This window comes from Nanorana parkeri, unplaced genomic scaffold (assembly GCF_000935625.1).
Source record: "Nanorana parkeri isolate BGI_ZX_2015 unplaced genomic scaffold, ASM93562v1 scaffold1512, whole genome shotgun sequence".
NCBI lineage: Eukaryota > Metazoa > Chordata > Amphibia > Anura > Dicroglossidae > Nanorana > Nanorana parkeri.
In genome coordinates this window covers 64,458-90,736 of record NW_017307780.1, presented here as the reverse complement: position 1 = coordinate 90,736, position 26,279 = coordinate 64,458, and the positions used below count along the sequence as shown (strand labels likewise).

Genomic DNA, 26,279 nt, shown 5'->3' with positions numbered 1-26,279 from the left:
ACCCTGCTAGCTTTGTTTACAGCAGCCTGGCACTGCAAGCTACCTTTCAGTTTGTGGTCTACAATGACCCCCAAATCCTTCTCCATTTCTGACTTCCCTAGCGGCATACCCATAATTGTATAACCCATTTGTTTATTTTTAATTCCAAAGTGCATTACTTTGCATTTATCGACATTAAACCTCATCTGCCACATTAATGCCCACTCCCCTATTTTATCCAGGTCCTCCTGTAATGTTATAATGTCTAAGTCCGTGTCTATTACCCTCCCAATTTTGGTGTCATCCGCAAAAACGGAAATATCGCTGTTAACACCCTCCCCGATGTCATTAATAAATAAGTTGAACAATATGGGACCCAGCACAGAAACCTGAGGCAGACCGCTCATTACACTAGCCCACTCTGAAAAGGTGCCATTTACAGATACCCTCTGGACCCGTTCCCGTAGCCAGTTCTCTATCCACGTGCTCTCTCCGGTCACCAGAGATGTGCGGGGTCACCAGAGATGTGCGGGGTCACCGAAGATGTGCTGGGTCACCGAAGATGTGCGGGGTCACCAGAGATTGTATGGTGTCACCTGGGATATGCAGGGTCACCGGGGATGTGCAGGGTGACTGGAGATTGTATGGTGTCACCAGGGATGTGCGGGGTCACCGGTGATGTGCGGGGTCACCGGAGATTGTATGGTGTCACCGGGGATGTGCGGGGTCACCGGGGATGTGCGGAGAGCACATATACTACTGTCCTCCAGTGACCCAAAACTCTGTATATATGCTGAGAGAGCAGAGCCGCACCGCAACCAGGACGGATCCCGAAACACTGTTGAGATCTACCCCGCTGGCTTATTGACAACTGGCTCTGCCTCTCTATGTGCCTGCCCCCCCCCCCCCCCATCCGTTCCTCCAGTCAACGTTGGAGAAATGGAGAGGGGTGGGGGAATCCCTGCAGGGAGAGGATCGGGAAGTCAGAGATTGGTGGTATGTGTTCGCTGACTTCCCGATCAACAGGGCCGACCTGTGACAGTTTCTTTGTCACAGGATGGCTTGAATTACAGTAATGATTGTTTTTCACTTACCCCATAATTCTCCTTTAAGGGCTTTGAGGCCTCGAAGGCAGCAGGAGACCAGTTGTGTGGATCACTGCCTTTCTTAGTCAGATCTGAGATAGGTTTTGCCAGAGAGGAAATATTTCTGATACATTTATGATAATAATTGACAAAACCAAGGAAACATTGAATAGAGTGGAGACCAGTAGGGCCAGAACCCCTCAGAGGAGATAACGTATCCCATAAAGGTAACCTGGGACTGGTGAAATTCACATTTCTCAAGTTTACAGAAAAGCCCATTTTCACATAAACATTGAAAAACTCATCTAACGTCCTGGTGTTGCGATTTAAGACAAAAGGAGTGTATTAAAATATCCTCTAAATAGACTACCGCACATTGCTGTATCATATCATGGAGAACATCATTAATGAACTCCTGAAAGACAGCAGGAGTGTTGCCTAATCCAAAGGGCATTACTAGATACTCGTAATGCCCGCTCCTGGTATTAAACCCTGTCTTCCACTCGTGGATCTCCCTGATCCTTACGAGATTATATGCACCCCTCAGATAGAGTTTGGTGAAGACCGTTGCTCCCTTGAGTTGGTCAAATAATTCCATGATTTAAGGAATAGGGCAGGCATTCTTGATCATGATGCGATTATGACCCCTATAATCAATACAAGGTATCCCATAAAGGTAACCTATAATCAATACAATAACGTATCCCATAAAGGTAACCTGGGACTGGTGAAATTCACATTTCTCAAGTTTACAGAAAAGCCCATTTTCACATAAACATTGAAAAACTCATCTAACGTCCTGGTCTTTTTCTTTAGAAGTAAAAAGCCAGCTCCTGCTGTAGAAGTGGACTTTCGAATGAACCCCCAGAAAAGTGCATCCGCAACACACTCCTCCATGGCCTTATTCTCTGTAACAGAGAGAAGGTAAATCCTGCCACAAGGAAGGACTGCTCGAGGCTGCAATTTGATAGCACAATCGTAGGGACGATGTGCTGGATGAGTACCAGCACACACTTTATTAAAGACATCCTGATACTCCAGATATTTGGTAGGCAACATGGAGATGGAGGATTTACAAAGGAGCTTAACAGGCCTATGGATGCATGTAGCGTTACATTGTGGAGACCAAGAGAGGATCTCAGCCGTTTGCCAATTGAAGGTCGGGTTATGTTTCTGTAGTCATGGGTAACCCAGAACAATGGGATAGTGTGGAGAGGATATAACTTGGAAACATACCAACTCCCTGTCCCCTTCAGTCAGATCGACCGGAGAGGTCTCGTGGGTAATATGTGCAGGGGTCTGTCATCAATTGTCTCAATGGCCAATGGCGCTATAGGAGGTAACAGAGGAATTGAATTCTCAGAGGCAGATGTGCTGTCAATAAAGTAACCAGCAGCACTGGAGTCTACTAGTCATGAGTCATGAAAATGTGTACATGTATACATAATCACTGCACCTCTTCAGTACCAAAATAAATGCATATCACTGACAAAGGTAGAAACGGACTTTAAAGTGCAGGTTTAAAAATAAAAGGGAGTTTATTGAAAACAACAAAAAACATAAATGCAAAAAATTAAGAAAGTCCAGGATGTCATCAGTGCCAAGCCAGGATCAGATGCCAAAACGGGTAGTCAGCCAAGCCAGGTCAGGGAGCACTGAAAGGAGGATGAACAGAGACAATAGCCAGAGTCAGGAACCAGGAGATCAGTCAGCCAGAGCCAGGGTCATACACAAAGAACAGGAACTGGAGAACACTTGGAAGATCAGAAACAAACGCAAGGACAGGGTGAAGAGTCAATAGTGAACTGGTGCTTGCATCATCACTGTGAGACAGGAATTTGCCAGGAGTCTTGCCAATTCAGTGATGATGTTTGAGGGTTTGGACATGAGGGTGCAAAAGAAGAACAACAATGTCAGAAACACTACAGCCATCCTGTAAGCAACTGGATAAGGAAAGGTAAGAATCCCTGACAACTACACCCACAAAACAAGCAAAAGAACACTCAGAACATAAGCAAAACACACACACACACAGGAGCCATTTAAAACCTTCAAAACCTTTATAGAAAAAAAACCTCAAACAACCACAATGTCTATGTTTGCATTGACTCCAATGCATTTTGCCTATAGGTGAAATTTTGTTAAAAATAAGCCAACTTTGACACAATTTCAGATAGGCTAAATAAGCAGATGTTACCTATTTGAAATCACAAAAATTGATATGCATTATACTAACAGCTTCCATGTACATGTTAGAGCAGTTGTGCAAGGTGCTCTAAGATAAGCAAGATAAGGCTTTCCAAGATAAGCAGCCTTATCTTGGAAAGCCTCAACACATATGCTATGCTATTTTAATCAACAGGCATCATCTCCATTGCAATCTTCTCCTCGTTGCTCGGTTTTCTCCCACGGCCCCCTAGGTGGAGCCAAGCCTCTGCAGTCCTATTTTGCTCACTCCAATGGGAGAATAGCTGCTGCTATATTCATATATGGTTATAATCACCCACATCATATGTTCCTCCTGATGAAGCCACGGCTGTGGCAAAACGCATAGAGGATTTTCTACAACAGAAACCGTCCATTGATTTCAATTAAGGACTCACTGATCATAACTTGTCATCATCTCTGTATATGAGTATATGGTTAAATTTATGCTTACCAAGTTTACATCTATTTTCATCTGCAATTTCCTGTAGCAGGAATCCCTAATCTGCCGTTTACAAGCTATTCTGACTCCGATTGTTGTATTAGAGATTTATCCCTTGCTGAGACCTCTATGCCTGGCCTGTATAAGCAGATATAATCACTGCGGACAATCCTTATCAGATAGCTGAACTCACCAAATACCTTTTCATCCACAATTGTTTTATTGCTTGTAGCAGGTTAGTTACAGCAGACAACAGGATACATGAGATGAATGAACAGACGGCATTTGAAGGTCGGAGATAGTAATATTTCCAAGCATGCAATGCAGATTAACATGTGGTCATGTTACTGTCAGCCATGACACTAGAAACAACTGGTCTGAACAAGAAAGGGGAAATACCTCATAGATGAGAGGGAACACAGAAAAACATGGTGCAATAACCCAAAGCGACCACATGATGTCAGTATAATAATTAGCTATAGCAGTGGTTCTCAACCTGTGTAACCTCAGAACCCACATTTGTCCCTAGTCATTAAGTCGCGACCCAAGTCGCGTGTTCAAGTGCGGATGTACGAACTGTGGGTGGGATGTGTGTTTGGGGTACCATTCAAATGAATGGCAACGCAACACACCTCCCACACGGTAGGTGTGATTGCGTGGTACAGTGAGTTATACGCATGGTACTATGCGATTAATGCATGGTACTGGTGTGAATGGGCCCTTAGGCCCTCAAAAACACTGACACAATCTGACACCCTCACAAACATGCTGACACACATACACACTCCAAACTATTTTTTATAAAAAAAAAAAATTTTAAGGTTCACCTAATCTCCCTACCTTACGGGAATTGGAGTGGATCCTCGGGCTGAGGTCCAGTGTGGGCTGCTGTGCTGTAACGGAGCTCCATCAATATGTGCATTGCTTGTACAGCTCCCTTGTGTGCCCTGTAGAGGTGCTGGGAGCCAGAATTTGATCTCACCATGGCACCTCTATAGGACACGTGAGGAAGCTGTAAGCAATGCACGTATAGGTGGAGCTCCCTCATGGCCATAGCCCCATCCCATCCCACCTCAAGCTGACACTCAGCGCTGGGCAGCATATTTTTAATATATTGGCTCAAGAACTGCAGTGCTGCGCTAGGGGGAGCCAGAGGAGCTCTCATCTAGAAAAGTGGAAGGCATGCGGTGACCCACTGAAAACTGGGTGGCAACCCACTTTTGGGTCACGACCCACCAGTTGAGAACCAAGGAGCTATAGCATACCAATGAGCGAATGACATAAGGAAAATAAACTATATGATTCTCATTTCACATTTGTATGAATATTAACCATAACTATCAATTGTCATAGTTTATACAACTACTGTGGCAGCACACTCCACACTGCCACTATATACATCATAACGGTAGTTATGCAAGTGCAAATAAACAATAGTGCAATTTGCCTTTATATATTGAAGACCTGAAAGACATAAGAGAAAACTAAATATTCAACTATATAACTATACACATTGAGTCCATGAATATGAACTTGCAACTTGTCCTCTGGACCTGAAAAGTAAAGAGAGAACATACTGTACATGCACAAGTTCAAATGTCAGATAAAATCTGTGACCATCAACATAGCAGACTTGATAACTGGAACAGACTTTGAAGTGTAGTAAGTCACTTTTCCATAGGAGGCAAACTTGTAAAGTTCCTTATATGTGGAAATTAGTTTATTTGGTAGATTAAAGGCACTTTTAAGCAAGTCAATCCTTAGATGTGAATGGTGCACGTTAGTACCTGAAGAATATTGGCACTCATGTAATTCCAACTGTAAAGTTCCGAGGTGAAATAGGAGCAGTTCCAAGTTTCTGGGTGAAAATAATCACTGGAGTAAGGATGGTTGTGAACTCTGCATCTGTAGACACATCACTGTCGGTGAATAGATTCAGTTTGGCAGTTGTTGGATTAATTTTAGGAATGTCCTCCTTGTCATGGATACATTTCATCTCTGTGCTAGAGATGTTTTGTTGTGCACTCCGTCTTAGGATCAGCTCAGTTTGAGCAATGTCTTTTGCAGAAAGAGGGCTTTGGCATATGTGCTAGTCCTGACAGTGAACATCATTGGGGTTAGTGTGAAAGCAGGATGCATTATGGACTAACCTTGCAGTAGGGCGTTCAGGCCTTGTCCACTGGGAGAAACATTCAAAGCTTTGACAGCCCAAAATTAATCTTTGTTTAGATCTGGTGACAAGGGATCTGACTTCAGGATGAATCTCTGGATCTTTGTCAGGATCTAGAAGACTGAAGATATCAGTAGTAGTTTCTTCTGGATGATCCAGCAGGGATTCAGGCCCTGTTAACCAAGAAGAATTTGCAAAGACACTTGCAGACACTGGCCTGGTGGCATGATCTGCAGGATCAATTTCTAATGGAACATAATGCCATTGTTCAGGTTTAGAAGATATCCTGATTCTTTCTATACGGTTGCTGACATAGACAAAGAAACGTTTTGTCTGATTGTATATGTAGCCCAGAACAACTTTGCTGTCTGTGAAGAACTTGATATCTTCTATATGAATGTCTAGCTCACGCAGTATAAAATCTGAAATTTCTACAGCTAGTACAGTCCCACAAAGTTCAAGCCTAGGAATTGTGTGTTCAGGCGTAGGTGCTAACTTAGCATTGCCAAATAGAAACCCTACATGGGTTTGATTAGAAAAGTCTCTTACCTTGAGGTAGGCAACAGCTGCTATGGCCTCAGTTGATGCATCTGAGAAGATGTGAAGCACTTTTCTCTGACTTGTAGCAAGGGAAGCTGAAGTGTAGCAGCGTGGTATGTCAATTCCATCTAAGGCATGTAGAGATTGCTTCCAGGACTCCCATTTTGAATGTTTGTCTGTTAGTAGTGGAGCATCCAAATCTTGTATAGTCTCTGAGTAAGTAAGGATTTACCTTGTATGCTGATGGGAACTACTGAGAGAATACCACGTTTGGTATGTGGCTTGTCTGCAGAGCTGACTTGAAAGCCGAAGGTGTCTTTTGTTTTCCATATACATTTTTATTTAAGACAAAAGGCAATAACATGACAATTTATCATAGCACAAAGTCATGGCACTTCAATATACAAAACATCATTTTCGGTACTGGTTGGAACCTGGAATTCAAAATTCTCAGCCGCAGAGGATTTACCTGCGCGGTAGTGTGGAAATGGTTCCAGGAGCATGTGGGTTATTTTCACAAATTCTTTCAAAAGGACTTGGAGGGCCAGATTGGGACAGGTGCTTCATATGCGTGTGGATGTAGTTTTTTATTTGGAGGTACCGAAACAGTTAGTTAGTCGGTAGATCGTAGTGTTCTCTTAAGTACGGGAAAGGTTTCACGCCCGAACGGGTCTGAAATTTCCCGAAATGTGTGAGTCCCCTGTCTGACCATATTTTGAAGCTAGAGGTGTTAGAGGAAGCTGGAAGGAAGTTGGGGTTCCTCAAGTAAGATAACAATGGTAGTTGAGGGGAGGTTAAGGCCTTTTGTTTATTAAGGGAGTCCCAAATGCGCAGTGAGAAGGAAGTGATGGGATTTAGAGATGAGGGTCTCCGCTTAGGTTGAAGCCATAAAAGGTTGGCTACCGAAGTATCCGGGTGGAAGGAGTCTTCAAGCATTACCCAGTAGGGAAGTTCGGACTTGGCGTGGTATTTGGTTAGCTGTCCTATTTGAGCTGCCTGGTAATATTTTAAAAAATTAGGGACACTTAGGCCACCTCGAATTTTAGGTAGATAAATGGTGTTGCGTGGGACCCTAGGGCGTCTATCATTCCAGATGAAGCGCATGACTTGAGACTGTAGTGTACGTAATACCGAGGGTGGAACCTGTACTGGTAGAACCCTGAAGAAATATAATATTTTGGGTAGGAAGGACATTTTTATGGCCGCTATTCTGCCCAACCAAGATAGTTGGTATCGAGCCCATCTTTTAAGTAGGTTCATCAGTTTTCTTATCAGATCAGGGTAGTTGGCTCTATAAAGTGTGGGGTATGAGGAGGTCAAGTTAATCCCTAGGTAAGGTAATGAAGTGGAAGACCAGCGATAAGAGAAGTTTGCTTTCAGGGTGGACACTACCGGGGTTGGAAGCGAGATGTTAAGGGCTGTTGATTTTGAGTCATTGACCCAGAGTCCCGATATGGAGGCAAATCGGTTGAGGGCAAGTTTGAGATTTGGGAGGGAAATGATGGGGTTGGTAAGGGTAAGGAGGGCATCATCTGCGAATAAACAAATTTTGTGGGATTTACCAGCGTGGGTTATACCAGAAATATCTGGAGAGGAGCGTATGTAACAAGCCAGGGGTTCAAGGGTTAAGGCAAAAGGTAATGGTGACAAGGGACAGCCTTGCCTGGTACCTTTGAGTATATCAAACGTTGGTGAGTGGTACCCAGAATATTTCACATGTGCTGTGGGCTTGTTATAAAGTGAAGTTATTCAGGTGATGAAGTGGTGACCAAATCCCCACCTCCGGAGGGTGGCAAAAAGATAGGGCCACGATACTGTATCAAAGGCCTTCTTAATGTCCAAAGATAAGAGCATAGCAGGGATGTGCTGTGCCTGGGCAATGTGTGTAAGTAGGGTAATTCGGCGGACGTTGTCTCCCGATTGCCTACTGGGTATAAATCCGACCTGATCTTGTGTAACTAGTTGCCCTATTACTTGAAGCAGTCTGTTTGCCAGGACCTTAGCAAGTAATTTTACGTCTACATTCAATAACGATATAGACCTAAAGTTCGAGCAATCGGTCTGATCAGTGCGTGGTTTGGGTATCATGCAGATGGATGCAGAGAGGGAGTCTCGGTTTAGGGTACCCCCGGATCTAACGTAATTAAAGGAAGCAGTTAGAAGGGGAGCAAGTTGTTCTTTAAAGGTGTCATAGTATGCCACTGTAAGTCCGTCGGGACCTGGCCTCTTCCCTTTAGATAGGGAGCATATAGCATGAAGAACTTCCTGATCTGTGATCTCGTCTTCTAGGGCCTCTATCTGGGCTGGTTGAAGGGAGGGGAGGGGAGGAAAATCTGAGATAAGAAGCGGTTTATGTCTTCTGCCGGTTTTGGTTCGGGCGTTGAATATAGGGATGTTGTCTGCATGAGAAGAGCGGAAAAAACGGAATGCCCGCGTTCCCTTTTTTGGAGAGTTGAGGCCTTGGACATTAAGACTTAAAATGTTAAGGGTCATGTTTTGTGGGAAGGAAGCTTCTAGCAGGGCTTGTGAAAGTCGTGAAGGAACCATCATAAAAGTAATGATCAGTTCCTGCCTCGCTACCTGACTGGGGGTGGAGGATAGAGAGGTCAGAGGTAAAGTGGGAGAAGGAGGAAAAGAGAGAGAGAGGGGGCAGGAGGTATGGGGATGCTGTAATAATAGTATGTTGAAAGATGCAAAACAAAAACAAAAAACACAATTTGCAGCAAGTGCTGCAGGCAGAGTATATCCGCATCAGTTCTGTAACGTTGGGTAGGGGGATCCATGCGATCCCAATCTACCCAAGGCAGGGGGAGCACATTGACAAACTCCCCCGGACAATCCTATATGATAGTATACCGAAACTTCTCTAGTAGAAGGATCCAGGAACTCAAAGGTTACTTGTTTTAAACCTGATAACAAAACAGGAGCTTAATATGTGAAGGCAAAATATATAAACAGAAACTTATCCAACTGTTAACATAAAAGGAGGAAGGTCTGCTGTCCAGCCTCGAGGATCGGTGTATAAGGGTTATAATTCTAGATTTGATCTGCATGGATTTGGTCAGGGACAATTTTCGGTGGTGTGTGGCGTAGTAGTAGGGTATCTGGGGCACCAGGTACCACTATCTTTCCTGCCAAACCCTGACAAGTGGGAAGAGGATGAAGGCCCTCTCGCATGGCTTTCAGTCACTATCGCTGTATTAAAATCCTCGAGTCTGGGACAACCTACCAACCGTGCGGGAAGCGTTCTGCAATCGATGGGCACACTGAGCAGTTCGTGTTGCAGCTCTGGGCTAAACATCTGTGGGAACAACACAGCCTGGTAGGCCTATTCAGACATCTAACTAAGAAAAAGTGGGGGAGACTCGTGTGTATCTCGAGTGCACTTCACCGCCCCAATCGGGCATGGGAACACTGATGGGTATATTCCTGCCGTCCCGGTGGTTAACGGGCAGAGGGGTAAAGTACTGCTCCATAGGGTAATGCTCCATGTTATGCGGTGAGAGTCTCCCAAGGGGGTCGCTGAGAGTGCGACTACATCTGCATGTTGAGGGGTCACAGGCAATCAATCTGACGCGCCTTGTATAGGTGGCATCTTGGTGGCTGGTCGCCGGGATTCGCTTGAGTGATTATGGTCGGAGTCACTGTGGTCACGCTTTGACGAGGTAGCCGGGAACTTGGATGGGCCTGGTGATGAGGAGTGCGGATCGTGCAAGCCAAGGGCAGATAATTTAGCCCGGATTTCCTCCAGTTAGGTGCAGGAGTGATGTCTTCCTCCATGTGTAAAGAGCAAGCGAAAAGGATAACCCCATTTATAGGGGATATGATGCTTGGTCAGCACTTCCAAACACGGCTTCAGCTCCCGTCTCTTGGAGATGGTGGACGGGGCCAGATCACTGAAGAGCTGGTAATTGTGGCCCTGAAAGTTCAGTGGAGTTTGGGAAGCCTTGTTTCTGGCTGCTGTTAGGAGTGCCTCTTTGGTACGATAATAGTGTAGCTTGACCAGTACATCACGAGGTGGGCCGTCCGGCTTCCGTATGGTCAGTGTTCGGTGGACTCGATCCATTTCCAAATGTTCAACTGGTAGTTTCGGCGCCAGTTCTTGAAAGAGCGCCAAAGCAGTGGAAAATAGGTCTGTGATATGTTCAGGTAGGCCGCGAATACGCAGCTTTGAGCGGCGGGACCTATTCTCCATATCCTCTACCTTAGACAAGAGTGTCTTGTTGTCATCTCGGAGTGTCTCTATTTCTTTTGCCTGATCTGCTAGATCACTTGTGAGATCGTCACATTTGTCTTCAAGAGCCGCCGTGCGATGGCCTATCTCACGGATCTCTTTTAATAGGCGATCAGTGATCTGTTTAGATGTTGCATGTAGCGCCTTCTGTAGCATGGCATCAAACTGGTGTAATAAGGCGGAATGTGAGCGTTTCTGTGGACGAGGATTCGCCTGTTCGCCTTCCTCCATGTCACTGCTCGAGGCCGAGGCAGTCTGTGAGTGAGCCGTTCGTGCGGCGGGAGACAACGCCATCTTGGCTGAGGCTCTGGCCATTGCTTCCGCTATGGGCTTTCCCGTATTTTTCATTTTTTGGCTATTTCTGGACCGGGATTGCGACATGGCTGGTATCAGGAGTCTTCCCGAGGCTAGGGTGGGTGAGTTTCGGCTGTTTGGGAGCGGGCTGCTCCCTGCTAATGAGGTGTTTGTCCGGAGGAGTTGCGGAGCTGTCTCACTTACCACCCGTCATCGGCAGCCGCGCGCCGCCGAAGGTGTCTTTTAATAAGTCCCACTGTAAGCCCAGGCTTCTCTGTACAGGGGGCATGTCCATTCCCAGATTTAAGTCTTAAAAATCCTGTGGCATGTTCGCCAGGTTGAAAGGCTTTCATAAGAACAGCATTGTTTGAGGCAGTCTTATGGCGTCTGAGGTTAGTCTCAGAAAGCATACCTTGAGTCTTTGGTAGCAGGTCTATTGCTTCTTCATGAAGAGGAGAATCATCTTGCATGATGACTGGTTTGGAAGACTCCGATGAGTTTCCAAGAGGTTTACTGCTTGTGGAGTTACTGGAGTGATGCTTGAGGAATCAGGTGCATTGTCTTGGGTGTTTGCATCAGTGAATTCCTGCTCATCCAAGCTGTTGAAGGAAATCTGGTGCGTAGTCCTACCAGAACTATTACAGGGTGGTGTTTTAATGTTGTCTTGGTTTACCTGTACGATGATCTTATTGGAGCATACACCATCTGAGGCTTGAGGTTTGCATTCACGTTCGATTCCAATAAGTACCCAACCTAGATCAGTCTTTTTGGCATAAGGATCATCATTCCACCCATTGTGCTGTTGACATACCTTGTGTACTCTCAGGATGTCTCTGCCTAAGAGAAGCATCATTTTGGCATTGTGGTCAAGTGGTGGTATGCAGGCAGCTAAATGTTTTAGGTGAGATTTACAAAGTGCATCCTCTGGTGTAGGAATTTCCTCCCTGTCGTTAGGCAAATGATTGCGCTCGATGATCTGAGAAAGATCAATTCTCTTGGTTCCTTTTATAGGAAAAATGATGAAGTCAGCATAGGTTGTTCTTCTTGTGTGTTGCACTGTACCAGCACAGGTGTGCAATGTATAGGATAGCACGTTACCCCTTATGCCGAATATGTCAAAGAATTCTGAGGTGGCAAGTGAATGACTGCTTTGGTCATCTAAAACAGCATACATCTGGATTGCTTTTTCAGGTTGTCTTTGACGAAACACCTTGACAAGAACTATTTTTGCAAGAGTCTTTCCCCAAGGTCTTTTGTGATGGAGTTGATTACATTTTGATGTAACTGTTGCAGGTGGTTGCCCATGGCTCTCCCTGCAGACTACAGTACATGAGGAAGAAACACTTGTTGTGGCTGGAGCATGACTTTGTTGCTCCCCACCATGATTTGAAGCAGGGCTTGATGTAGAAGGCTGCTATGGGTTGTCTGGAAATAAAATAGGATGCATAGGTGTAACATCTGTCGCTACTGCATTCTGTACACTTGATGACACCCTTACAGTGTTTAGCAAAATGACCATAAGAAGCCAGAAACCATGTTTCTGGAGAATCTCCCTGCCCTCTTGTAATGTCTTTGCCGTAAGCTCACAACATTTTTTAAGAGGATGAGGTTTCTTGTGAAAACTGCATGTTGTGTTTACTTGTGTTATGTTTGACTAATATTTAAATTTGTTTGATGATCTGAAACATTAAAGTGTGACAAACGTGCAAAACAATGAAAAATCAGGAAGGGTGCCAACACGTTTCCACACAACTGTATATCATTGTTTGGGGGGGTTGAAGCTGTTTTCTAGCCAAAAATCTATATTTTATCATGTGCGCGCAAATAGTAAGAAAATGCCCCGGACAGCAAGTGGTTAAGAAGACGAACAGGGGACATCCTAAAACATTTAATGTGAAAATGGCTTAATGTAGCTTAATTTACCATAATGTGCCTAAACCTCAATCAATTGCCTTGAAACTTTGCACAACCTAAGTTCTCCGCTTCCCAGACCTATCCTGCAAGTTTCATGGACATTAAGCTTGTTTTTTGGGGAGCTTAATGTGGCTTAACGTACAAAAAAACACCTTGGATGTTAATCGATTTCCCCTAAACTTCCCACAATACAAGACTCTATCTATACCAACATATTCTGAAGATTTTGGGTCATTTGATAAACCTTATTCACATTAAACTATTTTATTACAATCCTAAAACATTTAATGTGAACAGCTTAATGTAAAAAGATCTTAGTGTGTAAAAGAGTATCTAAACCTCAATCAAATGCCTTGAAACTTTGCACAACCTATGTTCTCAGCTTCCCAAACCTACCCTAGAAGTGGTTACCCACAAAGCAAATGAGTGACATTAAGCTTGATTTTTGGGGAGTTTAATGTGGCTTAATGTACAAAAAACAACCTAAATGTTAACCAATGTCCGCCAAACTTTACGCATTACAAGATGTTATCAATGCCAACATATTCAGAAGATTTGGGGTCATTTGATAAAACATACCAAAAGTTATTCACATTAAACTATTTTATTATTTTTCTAAAACATTTAGCTTAATGTAAAAATAGCCTAATGTACCCTAATGTAAGTTTAAACCGCTGTTAAAGCGTTTAAAAAAAAAACAAAAAACTTTTTGCATATATCTACTGCTACTAGCAGTAGATATATGCAAAAAAACGGAGGCTTTAGAAACTCTTTAATGTAAAACGAGCTTAATGTATCATAATGTGCCTAAACCTCAATCAATTGCCTTGAAACTTTGCACGACCTAAGTTCTCATCTTATTGAGTGACGTTAGGCTTGTGTAGCCCCTACTACCTTTTGTGCAGTGGCTATTAGAAATGTAAAGGGTTATTCACAAAGGTAGCTGCAGGATCAGCCGCAGCTCTGGCTGATCCTTCGGTTAGCTTCGTCCGCCAGAACCCTTCGGTTCAGGGGACAGATCTGTCATTGTAACTGGCCGGAGCCAGGCGTGAGATCATGGCCAGCTCCGCCAAGTTGTCATTGTGTAATGACAGTTTAGCATCCCCAGGTAACCTGGGGACACTGAACTGTTATTGCAACTGGCTGGAGCCAGCCGTGAGATCACGGCTGGTTCCGCTCAGCTCTAAGTTGCGAGTCTTTTGGCCGTTCACATCTTGAGTATGCGGTTCAATTTTGGTCATCGATCCACAGAAAGAATGTCCTTGAGCTGGAAAGAGTCCAGAGAAGTGCAACAAAGCAAATAAAGGCGTTATGAGGAAAGACTGCAAGCATTAAATGTGTTCACTCTTGAAAAGAGGAAACCGAGAGGGGACATGTACAAACTGTTTAATGGTGATGGGGTAACCAGTAATAAACTATTTACTGTTAGTTCAGTCAAGAAAACACAAGGCCACCACCTGAAACTGGCAGAGAAAAGGTTTAATCCTCAACTGCAAAGGGGATTCTTTACTTCCACACAGGGCGTCCCGAGGCCGGGTGTCACGCATGAGGTCACCACGCACATGCAGCCAGCTCGTTAATACCTGCAGGTGGCCATCTTCGTTCACCCGGCGGGCTAAGGTATGCCGTCGGGTCCACTCCTCTCTCCTGAAACTGTCGGGCTCTCGGTTCATCCCCGACTGTCAGTCACTGTGGTGTCAACCCTCCAATGGTGTCACCCGGGTGCGGGCTGCACCCCCCTTGTTTGCGGCGATATGTAACATGTTAGCGCAATTGTCGTTTTTGCGCGCTGACGCATCTGACGCATATTTACGTTTATGTGCGTAAACGTGGGGGTGGGGGACTTGTTGTTTTTTGTTTACTTTTTTTATAATTGACTTTTATTTTATTTTAACTTTTTATATTTATTTTTTTTACACTTATTGTTATTGCTATTACATAGGGCAGTGCTCCCCAACCTTTTTATCGCCGCGGACCGGTCAACGTTTGTTAATTTTACTGTGGCCCGCCTCTCACTGTGAAGCCCGTCGGCAGTGCGGGGCCCCGGTGTTCAAACACCGGGACCGTGCACTGCCATATATTGCATGACCGGACCACACTGAGACTGTGCGGCCCAGTACTATTTGATCCGCGGACCGGGGGTTGGGGAACACTGACATAGGGGATAAGAATCCCCCTATATAATAGCAAAGGCACACTGACAGGTCCTCTTTATGGAGACATTAGGGGTCTCTAGGACAATCTGATCTGCTTTATAAGCTTCTTTTTTCTGGCTATAGCAGCCAGATGACTGACAGGTGAATGCGGAAGGGATGTAATACACATCACTTCTGCATTCACCATACGGAGGAAGATCAGGAAGGAGGAAGAAGATGCTTATCTCCTTCCCATCTTCCTCCTGACGCCCTCCCGAGCCGGTCACGGTCCGCAGATGGGCTAGCGCAGTGGTGGCGAACCTTGGCACTCCAGCTGTTTTGGAACTACAAGTCCCATGAGGCATTGCAAGGCTCTGACAGCCACAGACATAACTCCCAGAGGCAGATGCATGTTGGGATTTGTAGTTTTGGCACAGCTGGAGTGCCAAGGTTCGCCACCACTGGGCTAGCGGATCCCAGTAGAAGGTGAAGGGTCAGGAGCGGTAAAACGGCAGGAGGTTAAAGGAGCAGTGGTTTTAACATCACTTAAAGGGTAACAATAACAATGGAAAATGCATTTAAATATCGTGCCTGGGGGGTCCCCTTATACTGCCTGTAAAGTGGCAAATCTGTATGATGTATAGAACCCGCTGCAGAAAAACTGACATTTCTAAAGAAAAAAAATGTATTTTATTCTTAAAGCGTGCAGTTCCTCCTCCCAAACAATACCAAACCCTTCAGGTCTGGAATGAATGTTAGGATGGACCAAATTTTTTTTTTTAAAGCGTGGGGGTTTACCCCAAAAGTCATACCAGACTCTAAAGGTCTAGTAGGAGTATATAGGAGGGACCCTATGTAAAAAAAAAAAGGTGTGTGGGGTTCCCCCTAAGGGCCTGTTCACACGACGTCCGTTTTCTGTGCTGACCTGATCCGTACGCTCCTGCACTAAATATGCATCCCAATGTATCCCTATGTGTTTTATGGGCTACAGTTCTCACGTGCGCAGTCCGTTCAGGTTACGACAGAGAAGATACTGCATGTCACATTTTGTCCGGTCAGGAAACGCACGAACGCAGCAAAAACGCAATGAAAATGGAACGGAAACGGAACGCAATGCAGCTAAGCAAAAAAAAATTAACATTGTGTGGGCAGGTGGCTTATTTACATCAGGGTACCCCTTTAATTAAGGGGCATACCCCTTGTGAATGAGTAAGGGGTACTTGCACGATGATTCGACGAAATAAAAAATAAAACAATAAAAAATAAATAGAAATAATGAAAAAAAACAGACGACCGCCTGGCATTTTGACAGATGCTGGTAACATATAAACATTTGGTTGTAACAGGGTTAGCCATGCTTGGGTAGAGTCATCATGACCTTTTAGCCAATCAGGGCTCACATGACACAGTGCCTTGTGCGGGGTGCTCGGCAGCAAATAGCCTGCCGAACACCCTGACAGTTTGTGTGTTCGCCAAACACACGTACTGCCGATATTCGAGTCAAACTCACGTTCGGCTCGAACATCGAGCCCAACCCTAGTTACTAGGTCACTTCCCATCCTGTGAGTGATTTGCACAGAGAGGGGAGCACATTGGTGTGGATTTCTGGACACTGTGAAGATTTTTATTATGGACATACAGTATATTTTATAACAAATATCACCTTGGTTTATTTGTGTTCACAAGTTATACATAAATAAGGACTTATGTATGTTATAAGCTATATATTTAAATAAGGACCTGCATTTTGTAACATTGTAGGTAAATGTTTTGTAAACACTTATTTATTTTGTTTGGATATTGGTAAAATAGGAATAAACGACGAGAGCACTGTGTCAATTATTGAGAGTAAATCACCTCAAGCTAATTACATAGTCAGGTTGAAAAAAGACACAAGTCCATCGAGTCCAACCTATAATTGCCGCCAAAGGTTGCATAGCAACTAAAAATAAGGGTGGGGTTGGTGTTAGCTTGGTTAATATACTGAAGAATAGTTGCTTTATGTCAATCATAAATTCAATGGTCTCGCTATCACTTGGCTTAGTTCTCAAAGTACCCACGGGTGTGGGTACTTAGAGAAGGTATCATTGTTAATGCTTATAATGAAGTTAAGACATTTTTGAAAGACAAGCAAGCACAAAATAGTGAGGATATACTGTATGTGTGTGTGTATGTATATATGTGTATGTATATATATATATTTGCAAGATTTGCAGAGTACAGTATGTGGGTAAAACAAGTAGACTCTGTGACAGGATAAGGGACTGCATGTATGACAAGTAGGGTTGCACAGATACCAAGTACAGTACTCGGTACAAGTACGAGTACATGTACCGATACTTTTGAGCTCCAAGACTACACTAGAGAAAAATTCAAAAGTTAGGAGGCCGCTGTCATCTGTAGGGAGCACACGGAGCTTCTGGGATTTTTACATATCTGTTTTAATGTACGATTTTGTTTTTATAAATATAAATAAAGGGATGCACAGATACCAGTTTTGCGAGTACGAGTACTGGTACTTGCCGAGTACTTACAAGTACGAGTACTGATACATTTTTGTTTATAGTCATGTGACAGTTTTTCTAAAACATTACAGACTAATGATTTCAGGACAGTGGAGGAGTGCCAGAGCCCGGTCCCAGCTGCAACCGCTGCAACCCTGGTAGTTCTCATGAAAATGCCAAGTATCTGCACTGGTACTCGAAAAGTATCTGTGCATCCCTAATGACAAGTCAAATAAGAAGACCAGTGTAGCCAGACAATGGAAACATTTCCATGATGGTAAAACAGATTTGTAATATTACAGTGTCACAGAGAGGGTAGATGGACCAGTTAGAGGAGGAGATAGGACGGCATTATCGAATCGGAGAGATGTATACTAGATATTTAATATGGAGAGAAGGATACCACAAGGATTAAACTATGAATTGCATGTTTCACACTGTTATAATTGAAGATAATATTTTACCTCCTCTCCCGTTTTGATTTGCTTCCTGTCCTTTTCTCTCCGTCTTCCCCCTCCCCCTCATTCCTTTCCTGTTCCCTGCCCTTCCTTCCTCTCTCTTCTTTTTCCACTTTTTTTTTCCAACTCCCACTTCTCCCACAACATCTCACTTTTTTTTGCTTCCACTTGTCCCTTCTCCCCGTCTCCCTGCCCTACTTCCTCCCCCACCCCTCCCAACATATTCCTTATTTACTCTTTTCCGCTCTTTCTGTCCATCCCCCCTGTCCCTCTTTTTATCTCCCCACCCTCTTCTCCCTACCTTCCTTAACCTAAGGTCTTTAGCTGTCACAATATCAGTCTTGTGGTTGAGGATTGCGGAGATTGTCTTTCACTTATTTTTTAAAGACACTCACTAGTAGGATGAATAAAAAGTACTTATTTTATTCCGTTTGTAAGCACTCTTCCCAACTGTGGACTGTTGAATCTCCAGGTTTTCAAGAGTCCTATTTAAACTCTTTCCAGTCTTGTAAGCTTCAACTGGTTCTTATCTGAGGTCCTAAAGAAAACTTTTGTTCAGTCCATACTGGACTTCAAAATAATTCTGTCATGAAGAATAGGTAACCATTATTGTGACACATATATTTCACACAATAAATATTTACCAGCATAAATCAAGAAGCCTATGAGTAGATCTGTTAAATTTTCATTGCTTTGTAAGGTGTACAACGGACAACAACTCCTTAATGACATTGGAAAGTAATACAATGGGTACTAAAATCTCCATCTCAATAGTATAAATATATGATGCACACAATATTATGTGTGAAATACAGTACTGTATACATTATTATCCCCAGTCAATCCTTAGTCTAAAATCATACAATTTAATTATGATATTTAATAAAATATTAATCATAAAACTTTGGGTCCACAATAACAAGACATGAAAATGCGGGGACCCTAACATCTCTGGTAAATTACTTAAACACCTTGTTGTGTTAGGGACATTTTGTTATTATTTAACCCCATTCTGCCAAAAGCAGTGCTTTATTTAATAACAGGGAAAATAAAGTCATACTTTTTATCTAGTTACCATCTTTGAAGACTTTTTTCATCATGTACTTTTTTTCATTGTTTAAACCATTTGTTCAAAAATGACAGTGACAATGTAAAAAGTAAAATGTAGCTACAAATGTAGAAAGAATTGCATGCCCTTCTGGTCAAAATACTATGTATAAGATTTTTTTAAATATCATCTTCTTAAAGCGGACCTTCACTCATAGAAAGAAATAACTTTCCTCTGTTTCCTTCTCACTCCCTCTTACACATTTGCAGTATTTTTTTTTTCATATTAAATACCTTTTCTTCTTTTACAACCCCCACGCTTCCTTGGCGAGGATGATGTAATCGCCCAGCTGCTGCCTCCTGGGATGTCAATGTTACAGATCCTATGAGGCAGTGGGACAAAGTATCACGCAATTTCAATGCAGTGCATGTGCAGAAATGCCACACTTCTCTGACAGATCTGTGGGATCTGGCAAAGCCTTTGCAGCATGTCTGCACATTAAAGGGGAATCCTGTGCATGTGCAGACACTCCATAGGTCTTGGACCTGACAGAGTTTTGCAGCATTTCTGTGCAAGTGCAGGATTACCCACACATATGCAGACTTGCCTCAAAAACCAGCGAAGTCTCTACACATGAACCGTGAAGCCAGAAAGAGAACTTTCAAGGTATCAGCACAGTAGCATACCGGTGACTGGAGAACTATAGCTGCAATGAAGACAATGTTGGACTCCATGGACTAGTATGTTTTTTTTTTGGGGCGGGGGGGGGGGTTTATACACTGATATTTCTTAGAAAGATTAACAGAGTTATTCACTAAAGGGTGAAGAGTTTGGAGAAGCTATTTTGGCCTAGATTGTTCACTTCTCCTGCCTTCTTCAAATTATTTACCCATTAGTGAATAACCCTGTAAATGTAATGAAGTATAATGAAGTGAAATTCCTCTTTAACAAAGAGATTGCATATCTCTAATTGGATATTGAAGGGTGAGGGAACAAAAAGGAACTATAAGGAAAATAATTTTTTAATACTTTTATTAAAATATTTTTGAATGTTTCTTCGGTCCCCTCTCCTCTGCAAGAATGCGGAAGTGTTGTATAATACATCACTTCCGCATTCTTGTGTCACTCCCAAGCTTCAGAAGCTGGAAAGAAGCTGATGGAGCAGATCTGTGCTTCATCAGCTTCTTTTGGGGGGGCCTAGGTGACATTAGGGGTCTTGGAGACCCCTGATGTTGCCATAAAGAGGACTTGTCACATATTTTGCTATCACATAGGGGTGGGGTTTATTAGCCCCCGTATGTGACAGCAATAAAGTTTAGTGGGGGTGAAAAAAGCACAAAAAAATTAAGTTCCCCCCCCAAAATTTTTTTAAAGTTGCACATAAAAAAGAATAAAAAAACAAAAAATAATGTAAAGTCCCCACCCATACATACACGCATGCAAACATGCGTTGGGGGCGCATACGTGCAAAAAAGACGATTGCGCCCCTTAACCCGCACATGTTACATATCGCCGCGAACGTTAACTGATAACACTAAACTGATAAGCTGTAAATGCTCTTCTCTGGCCAATTTTGGGTATGTTAGTTTTCTGCGATTTCGCGGGTGCGCGCAATTTTAAAGCTTGACATGTTTGGTGTCTATTTACCCGACGTGACCCGATCTTTTATATTTTACCAAAAAACTGGGTAATAATAAATGTTTCCTAACATAATGTAAAAAAAAAATTTCTGTAATTTTTCCTAATTATAATAAAAAATAAAAACCCCAGTGGTGTTTAAATACCACCAAAAGAAAGCTCTATCTCTCCCCAAAAAATGGCTTAAAATTAATTTCAGTACAGCGTTGCATGACGGAATAAACGTCAAAGTACTGCAGCGCTGAACACTGAAAAATGGCCTGAAGTGGTTAAAGACAAGGAGGGAGATTTTTCTTTTCTCTGAGTCATTCAGCTCTGAGATTAATATGAGGTTCTGAGTATTTTAGTAGCAAAAAAAATCCATCAAGTATCCATCAGTCATTTTTTTTAGAACCTATGCTCTATCTGCATAACTGAGGTTAATTTCATTATGAATTTACAGACGGGCCTACTTGTCGCATGCTATCAAGGCTATGTGGATATAGTGATCACGTTATCTCAATGCCCTTACATTGATGTCAACTGGCAAGATAATGAGGGGAATACTGCTCTCATAACAGCAGCACAAGCAGGTAATTCCTTATCTTTAAAACTAATAAAAAAGTACTTCAAAATATTTTAGCAGAAAGTTTAGAGATACTGTAGCATTATAGCATTTGTTGGCTTATTCAAAGGATCAAAAATGAAAGCTTTCTAAAAATATTAGGTTTTGGCAGGGTGGTGGGATTTTTTTGAAAGACAAGTTCTTATTCACACTGAGGTACAGTGAAACCCTCTGTCAAAGAGACACCCAAACCCGGAATATTAAGAGGCAAGCAACAGATTCGATGTGCCATAAGAATGACATATGACTCTAGGGGAAACAGCTCTTTAGAGGCTACCAACACAGTACTCAGACCTGACAATGCACAAGTACATCAAGACACCTTGCCAGTGAATGATACCCCCCTACTCTTTACCTAACACACCATGGTGGAAAGTCCCTTTGCCCACAACTTATACTAGGGGCAGTTCATTATTCCCATATAAACCTGATACCCATTGGTGGAAAGTTTCATTGCCTACACCTTTTCTTAACAGTGGTTATTTGCAAATGTTCCATGCAAGTGTTGAATTCAGTTTGGTTTATTTATAACTACAAATTCTGCTTCTTTGGGGACCAAAGACTTTCAGTGAGGAGTATGTTTAGTCCAGCCAGTGGTCCCTTAAAAGTAGAAGCCGCACAGCTTACACAACTCCACCCCTGCACTGCAGCTTTCCTCTCCACTGATTAGATGCATCAGCAGCCAAAAATTAAGCCCCACCAACAGCATGAGTAGAAGCACTCATATTAGCTGTTGTCAGGGACCATAGCACCTCCAGGTGGCGCTGGACCCAGGTCCTGCAGTTCCTGCGCTCACCTGCAGGCAGCCAGGAGCTGTCAGGTACCAGATCCCCACTAAGTGGTGCTGGGACCTGCGGGTCTAATGTTCACCTGTGGGTGTCTACCAGCTGTCAGCGATTAATCACGACCTGGGGGGGTATTAAATCCCTCCCTGCAGTCTGGACTTTGTCTCGGTATCCTGTCGCCATTTCCTGTGAGTCCTGAGTCCTGTAACCTCCTTGTTCCTTGACCTTTTGTTCCTTAGCTCCCCTGGTGTCACTTTGCTCCCCGGGTTTACTAGCCTGTTACTTTTTGCATGTGTTTGTGTTTAGATGTAGTTAGCCACTATTACTTGGTTGTGTTTATCTATTTTGGTGTGCATAATAAACCATATATAAGCTCATTTGCAGTGTCGGGTCATGCTTTTGGTCCTCCCGTGTGGGTACCTGCATGCGGTGTGAGGACAACCGCTCACGGTACCAATAGCTGCATAGGTGGCTGGAATTTAGCTGCACACCCCATGATAATCTTTGATATTACATACTGAGTCTGTAACTGTTAACATTAGAATCAAGCTAAATCACATAAGCATTTATTAAATGGAATCTGAAAGTCAGATGTTGTAGCAGAGCCCCCAACCCCCCAGTATGACCTCCAATATGACGAGGCAGGATATCATTTTCTTTTTGTGGGGGTCAAACAACAAGTTAGGCACCTTTCACTTTAGTCTTTTATGCAGTTTATTCAAGCAATAGACTCATGGAGACAGGGGTTAGGGGCACAGTATACCCACAAATAACAAAATGTTCTAGGTCTTCTAGTAGCAGCTAAGTTAATAGTGGCCTTTTAGGAGCAGTCAGATAGGTACAGTGACTCTATAAGAGAGAGGTGTTACTGTCTACTGCAGCAGTATGGTTGCTGGCCTTAATTCTTTTAGTAGCAGCATGCCAATAGTAACTCACCCTCTGAGCAGAAGCAGCCAATTCGATTTGCCACCCTATGTATGAGAGCAGCCACTCTTCCTTAAAATGTTGACTAATAAGGGTCTACATACTGTACAATTTCTATCTAGCAAAAGCCCTAATCTCTCCTAGACACTCTTTAGGATAGCAGAGTCATCTGAAGTTGCTCTAGCTGGGTAGCCACCTTCTTGCTTCTCTTAGAGATGCTCCCTCTGGGTAGCCACCTTTAGGGCCAGGCCCTAAGAAAAAGTGACCTCCTCACTGTGACATAATTTACAGTCAAAATCCCAGGAGAGGCAAGACCCTTCTAAAAGGTTGCTCCAAATAGTTATCCTCTCTCCTCAGCTCACATCACATGTCCTCAATTATTTTCATCACATGTCCTCAATTATTTTCAAACACTCAACGATCGCTGAGTGATTGTACCCGCTCTCCAACCTGACTCGCTGTCACAGGAGGCTGAGCGAGCAGTATGGGAAAGAGAGCTTGATCTCCTCTGACAGCTGACTTCTCCCCCGCACCGCTGGCCCGGCCTCCTGTGACAGCTGCCTCCGCCCCCACACCTCTCTCCTAATCTGTCACAGGAGGCTGAGCACTGTAGGAGGAGAGACGCCCACCGGACCGGGCAGAACAGAAAAGAAGTTAAAAAAGTAGTAAAAAAAATAGAAACCGGTTGTGCGGTTCTGCTGCCGTCAAAAAAAGAAAATATTTTTTGGCATAGGAATGCATTGCTAGTTTGCTATTGGCTATTGCAAATTGAAATAGCCAATAGGAATCTAGCAATGCATTCCTATGGTGATTTTTTTTTTAATTCTGACGACAGCAAACGGCTTCATGTCAGAATAAAAAGAAAAAGAAAAAGCAGTGTTTCTCTCCTGGGTGGCCGGGAACGGGAGACTCCCGGAGCGCCCGGGACAGTTGGGCTGTCTGGAGATCAGTGTCCCTGGTTAGCTGGTAACCAGGGACGCTGATCTCTCTGCAAGTGGCCGGAGCCAGCCGTAAGATCACGGCTGGCTCCGCCCAGCTGTCAGAAGCGGGCTGTCGGCTGGCCAATGGCCGGCCGCTTGGCCAGCTTTGGCTTTCACATCGGCTCAGTCGAGCCAAAGCATATGCCTTCGGCTTGACTGAGCCGCTCGGCCGACTTCGGCAGCTGTACGGGCTATAGGGAATAGCCCGTACAGCAGCCCTTCGGTTCTACTGAACCGAAGGGGTCCTGGGACAGAAGCTAGCCAAAAGATCAGTCGAAGCTACGGCTAGATCCTTCGGCTGCTTCGTGAATAGACCCCTCAGCGATCACTGATCGCTGAGTGTTCGTACCTTGCTCTCCTCTCTGACACGCTGTCACAGGAGGCTGAACAAGCGGTGCAGGGAGGAGAGCCCAGCCTCCTGTGACAGCGCGGCCTGTCTCCGCCCACAGACCGATCTGCCTCACTGTGATAGGAGGCTGAGTGGTGTGGGAGAAGAGACGCTGGCCGCTCACAGCGCTCTCCTCCCACAGCGCTCGCTCGGCCGGCTATCACAGTTTCTCTCCTCCCTGCTGGGACACAGAGCAGTGCCCAGCGGGAAGGAAAGAAATCAGGGATGCGCCGTGAAGTACTCGTTCTAGGCATCGGAGCATTTGGGCGAGTACGAGTACTTGCCCAAATACTCGGAATCGGCACCGATATCGATACTAGTATCGGTATCGGTGCATCCCTACTATATATATATATATATATATATTGCAATAAACTCAGCACTCTGCAACGCAATAAACTGAGGACTCTGCAACGCAATAAACTCTACAACACAGATTTTTGACCCATACATCTACATTATTTATAGAATGCGTATGTTGAAAATGCAATGCACCATGCAACAAGTTTTTGGGGACATGCAATGTAAATGCAAAACCAATTTTACTAATTTAACCACATAATGGTACATTTGTTCTGTACTATTTGATAAAACATTAGGATTTAAAGTATTATTGTATGATTTAGCAAGTAGTACAGAACAAATGTACCGGTATTAGCAATATCGATATTGCATTTACATAGGATGTCCTCGAACACTTGCTGCATTGTGCATTGAATTTTTAACAAATGCATCTATATATATTATACATAGAATGCACATGCAGCAAGTGTGTGGGGGCATGCAATCTAAATGCAATAACGATTTTACTAATATAATCACGTACTGGTATATTTGTTCTGCACTACCTTATAAATCATACAATAAGACTTTTAATTTAAAAGAGAACTATGTAACATTTTCATCCCATAGTTCTCCTAAGAGTCACAGGAGGACATATACTGACGTCCTCCAATGACCCAAAGCTCAGTATATAGCGAGCTATATATACGGAGTGCGCCGCAGGCGGGACGGATCCCGACAATACTTCAGATATCCACCCAGCTAGCTGATTGACAGCGGGCTCTCCCTATCTAGAAGCAGAGCCAGCTGTGCCTGCCCCATCCCCCGTCAGTTCCTCCAGTCAGCGCTGGTGGATCGGAGAGGGGAATGGGGAATCTCTGCGTGGAACGATGACTGATAGTCACCTCTATCTGCAGGAGATGATCGGGAAGTGAGCGGATCAGCGGTATGTTTTTGCTCACTTCCCGATCAATAGAGCTGATGTCCAATCCTCCAGTCAGCGCGGGGTTATCGGAGAGGGGAGTGGGGCATCCCTGCGGGCAGATTATCGGAAAGTGAGCGAGCGATGGTATGTGTTCGCTCACTTGCCTATCTATAAAGCCGATGTGTGACAGTTTCTTTGTAACATGTCGGTTCTAACTATGAGGATGAGTGAAAATCACTCCTTGCAACAAGTGTTTAGTCATATTCTTGTAAATGTAATACAGTCCAGATTCTTCTTGGTCCCAGTTCTGCTCCCAGACCCCAGCATGTGTGCATTTATTAAATACTAGACATGTGCACTGCCAAAAAATTTGTTTCGTTTCGTTTCAAATTCGGATATGTGTTATTTCGTTTTTCAGGATTCGGGTGTGAAAGTCAATACGGATTCGGAATTCGGATTCGGACGAAATTCGGTAGCGTTAGTACGAACGTTCGTTTCATTTTCTGTTCTTATTCGTTTCTTATTCGTTTCGTTCGTTTGCAGCAAAAGTGACATTTGAGGGGGAAAAATTTTTTTTCTCCTTCTCTAATGTCACTTTGCTCCAACGAACGAAACGAATAAGAAACGAATAAGAAACGATTAAGAACAGAAAACGAAACCAACGTTCGTACTAATGCTACCAAATTTCGGAAATGGAAATTCGGATTCGTTTGCATTCATTATGTCTGTAATTCGGAATTCGGAT

The 26,279-nt window shown here is 43.7% G+C and overlaps 1 protein-coding gene across 1 annotated transcript in view; it reads left to right on the top strand.

The window, feature by feature from the left end:
- Nucleotides 1-26,279, top strand: part of LOC108798589 (ankyrin repeat domain-containing protein 33B-like) — a 93,995-nt gene that overhangs the window by 45,300 nt on the left and 22,416 nt on the right. Inside the window, exon 4 of the mRNA XM_018570351.1 lies at nucleotides 21,089-21,218. Within this exon, the coding sequence (XP_018425853.1) occupies nucleotides 21,089-21,218 (130 nt within the window). The remainder of the gene's footprint in view (nucleotides 1-21,088; nucleotides 21,219-26,279) is intronic.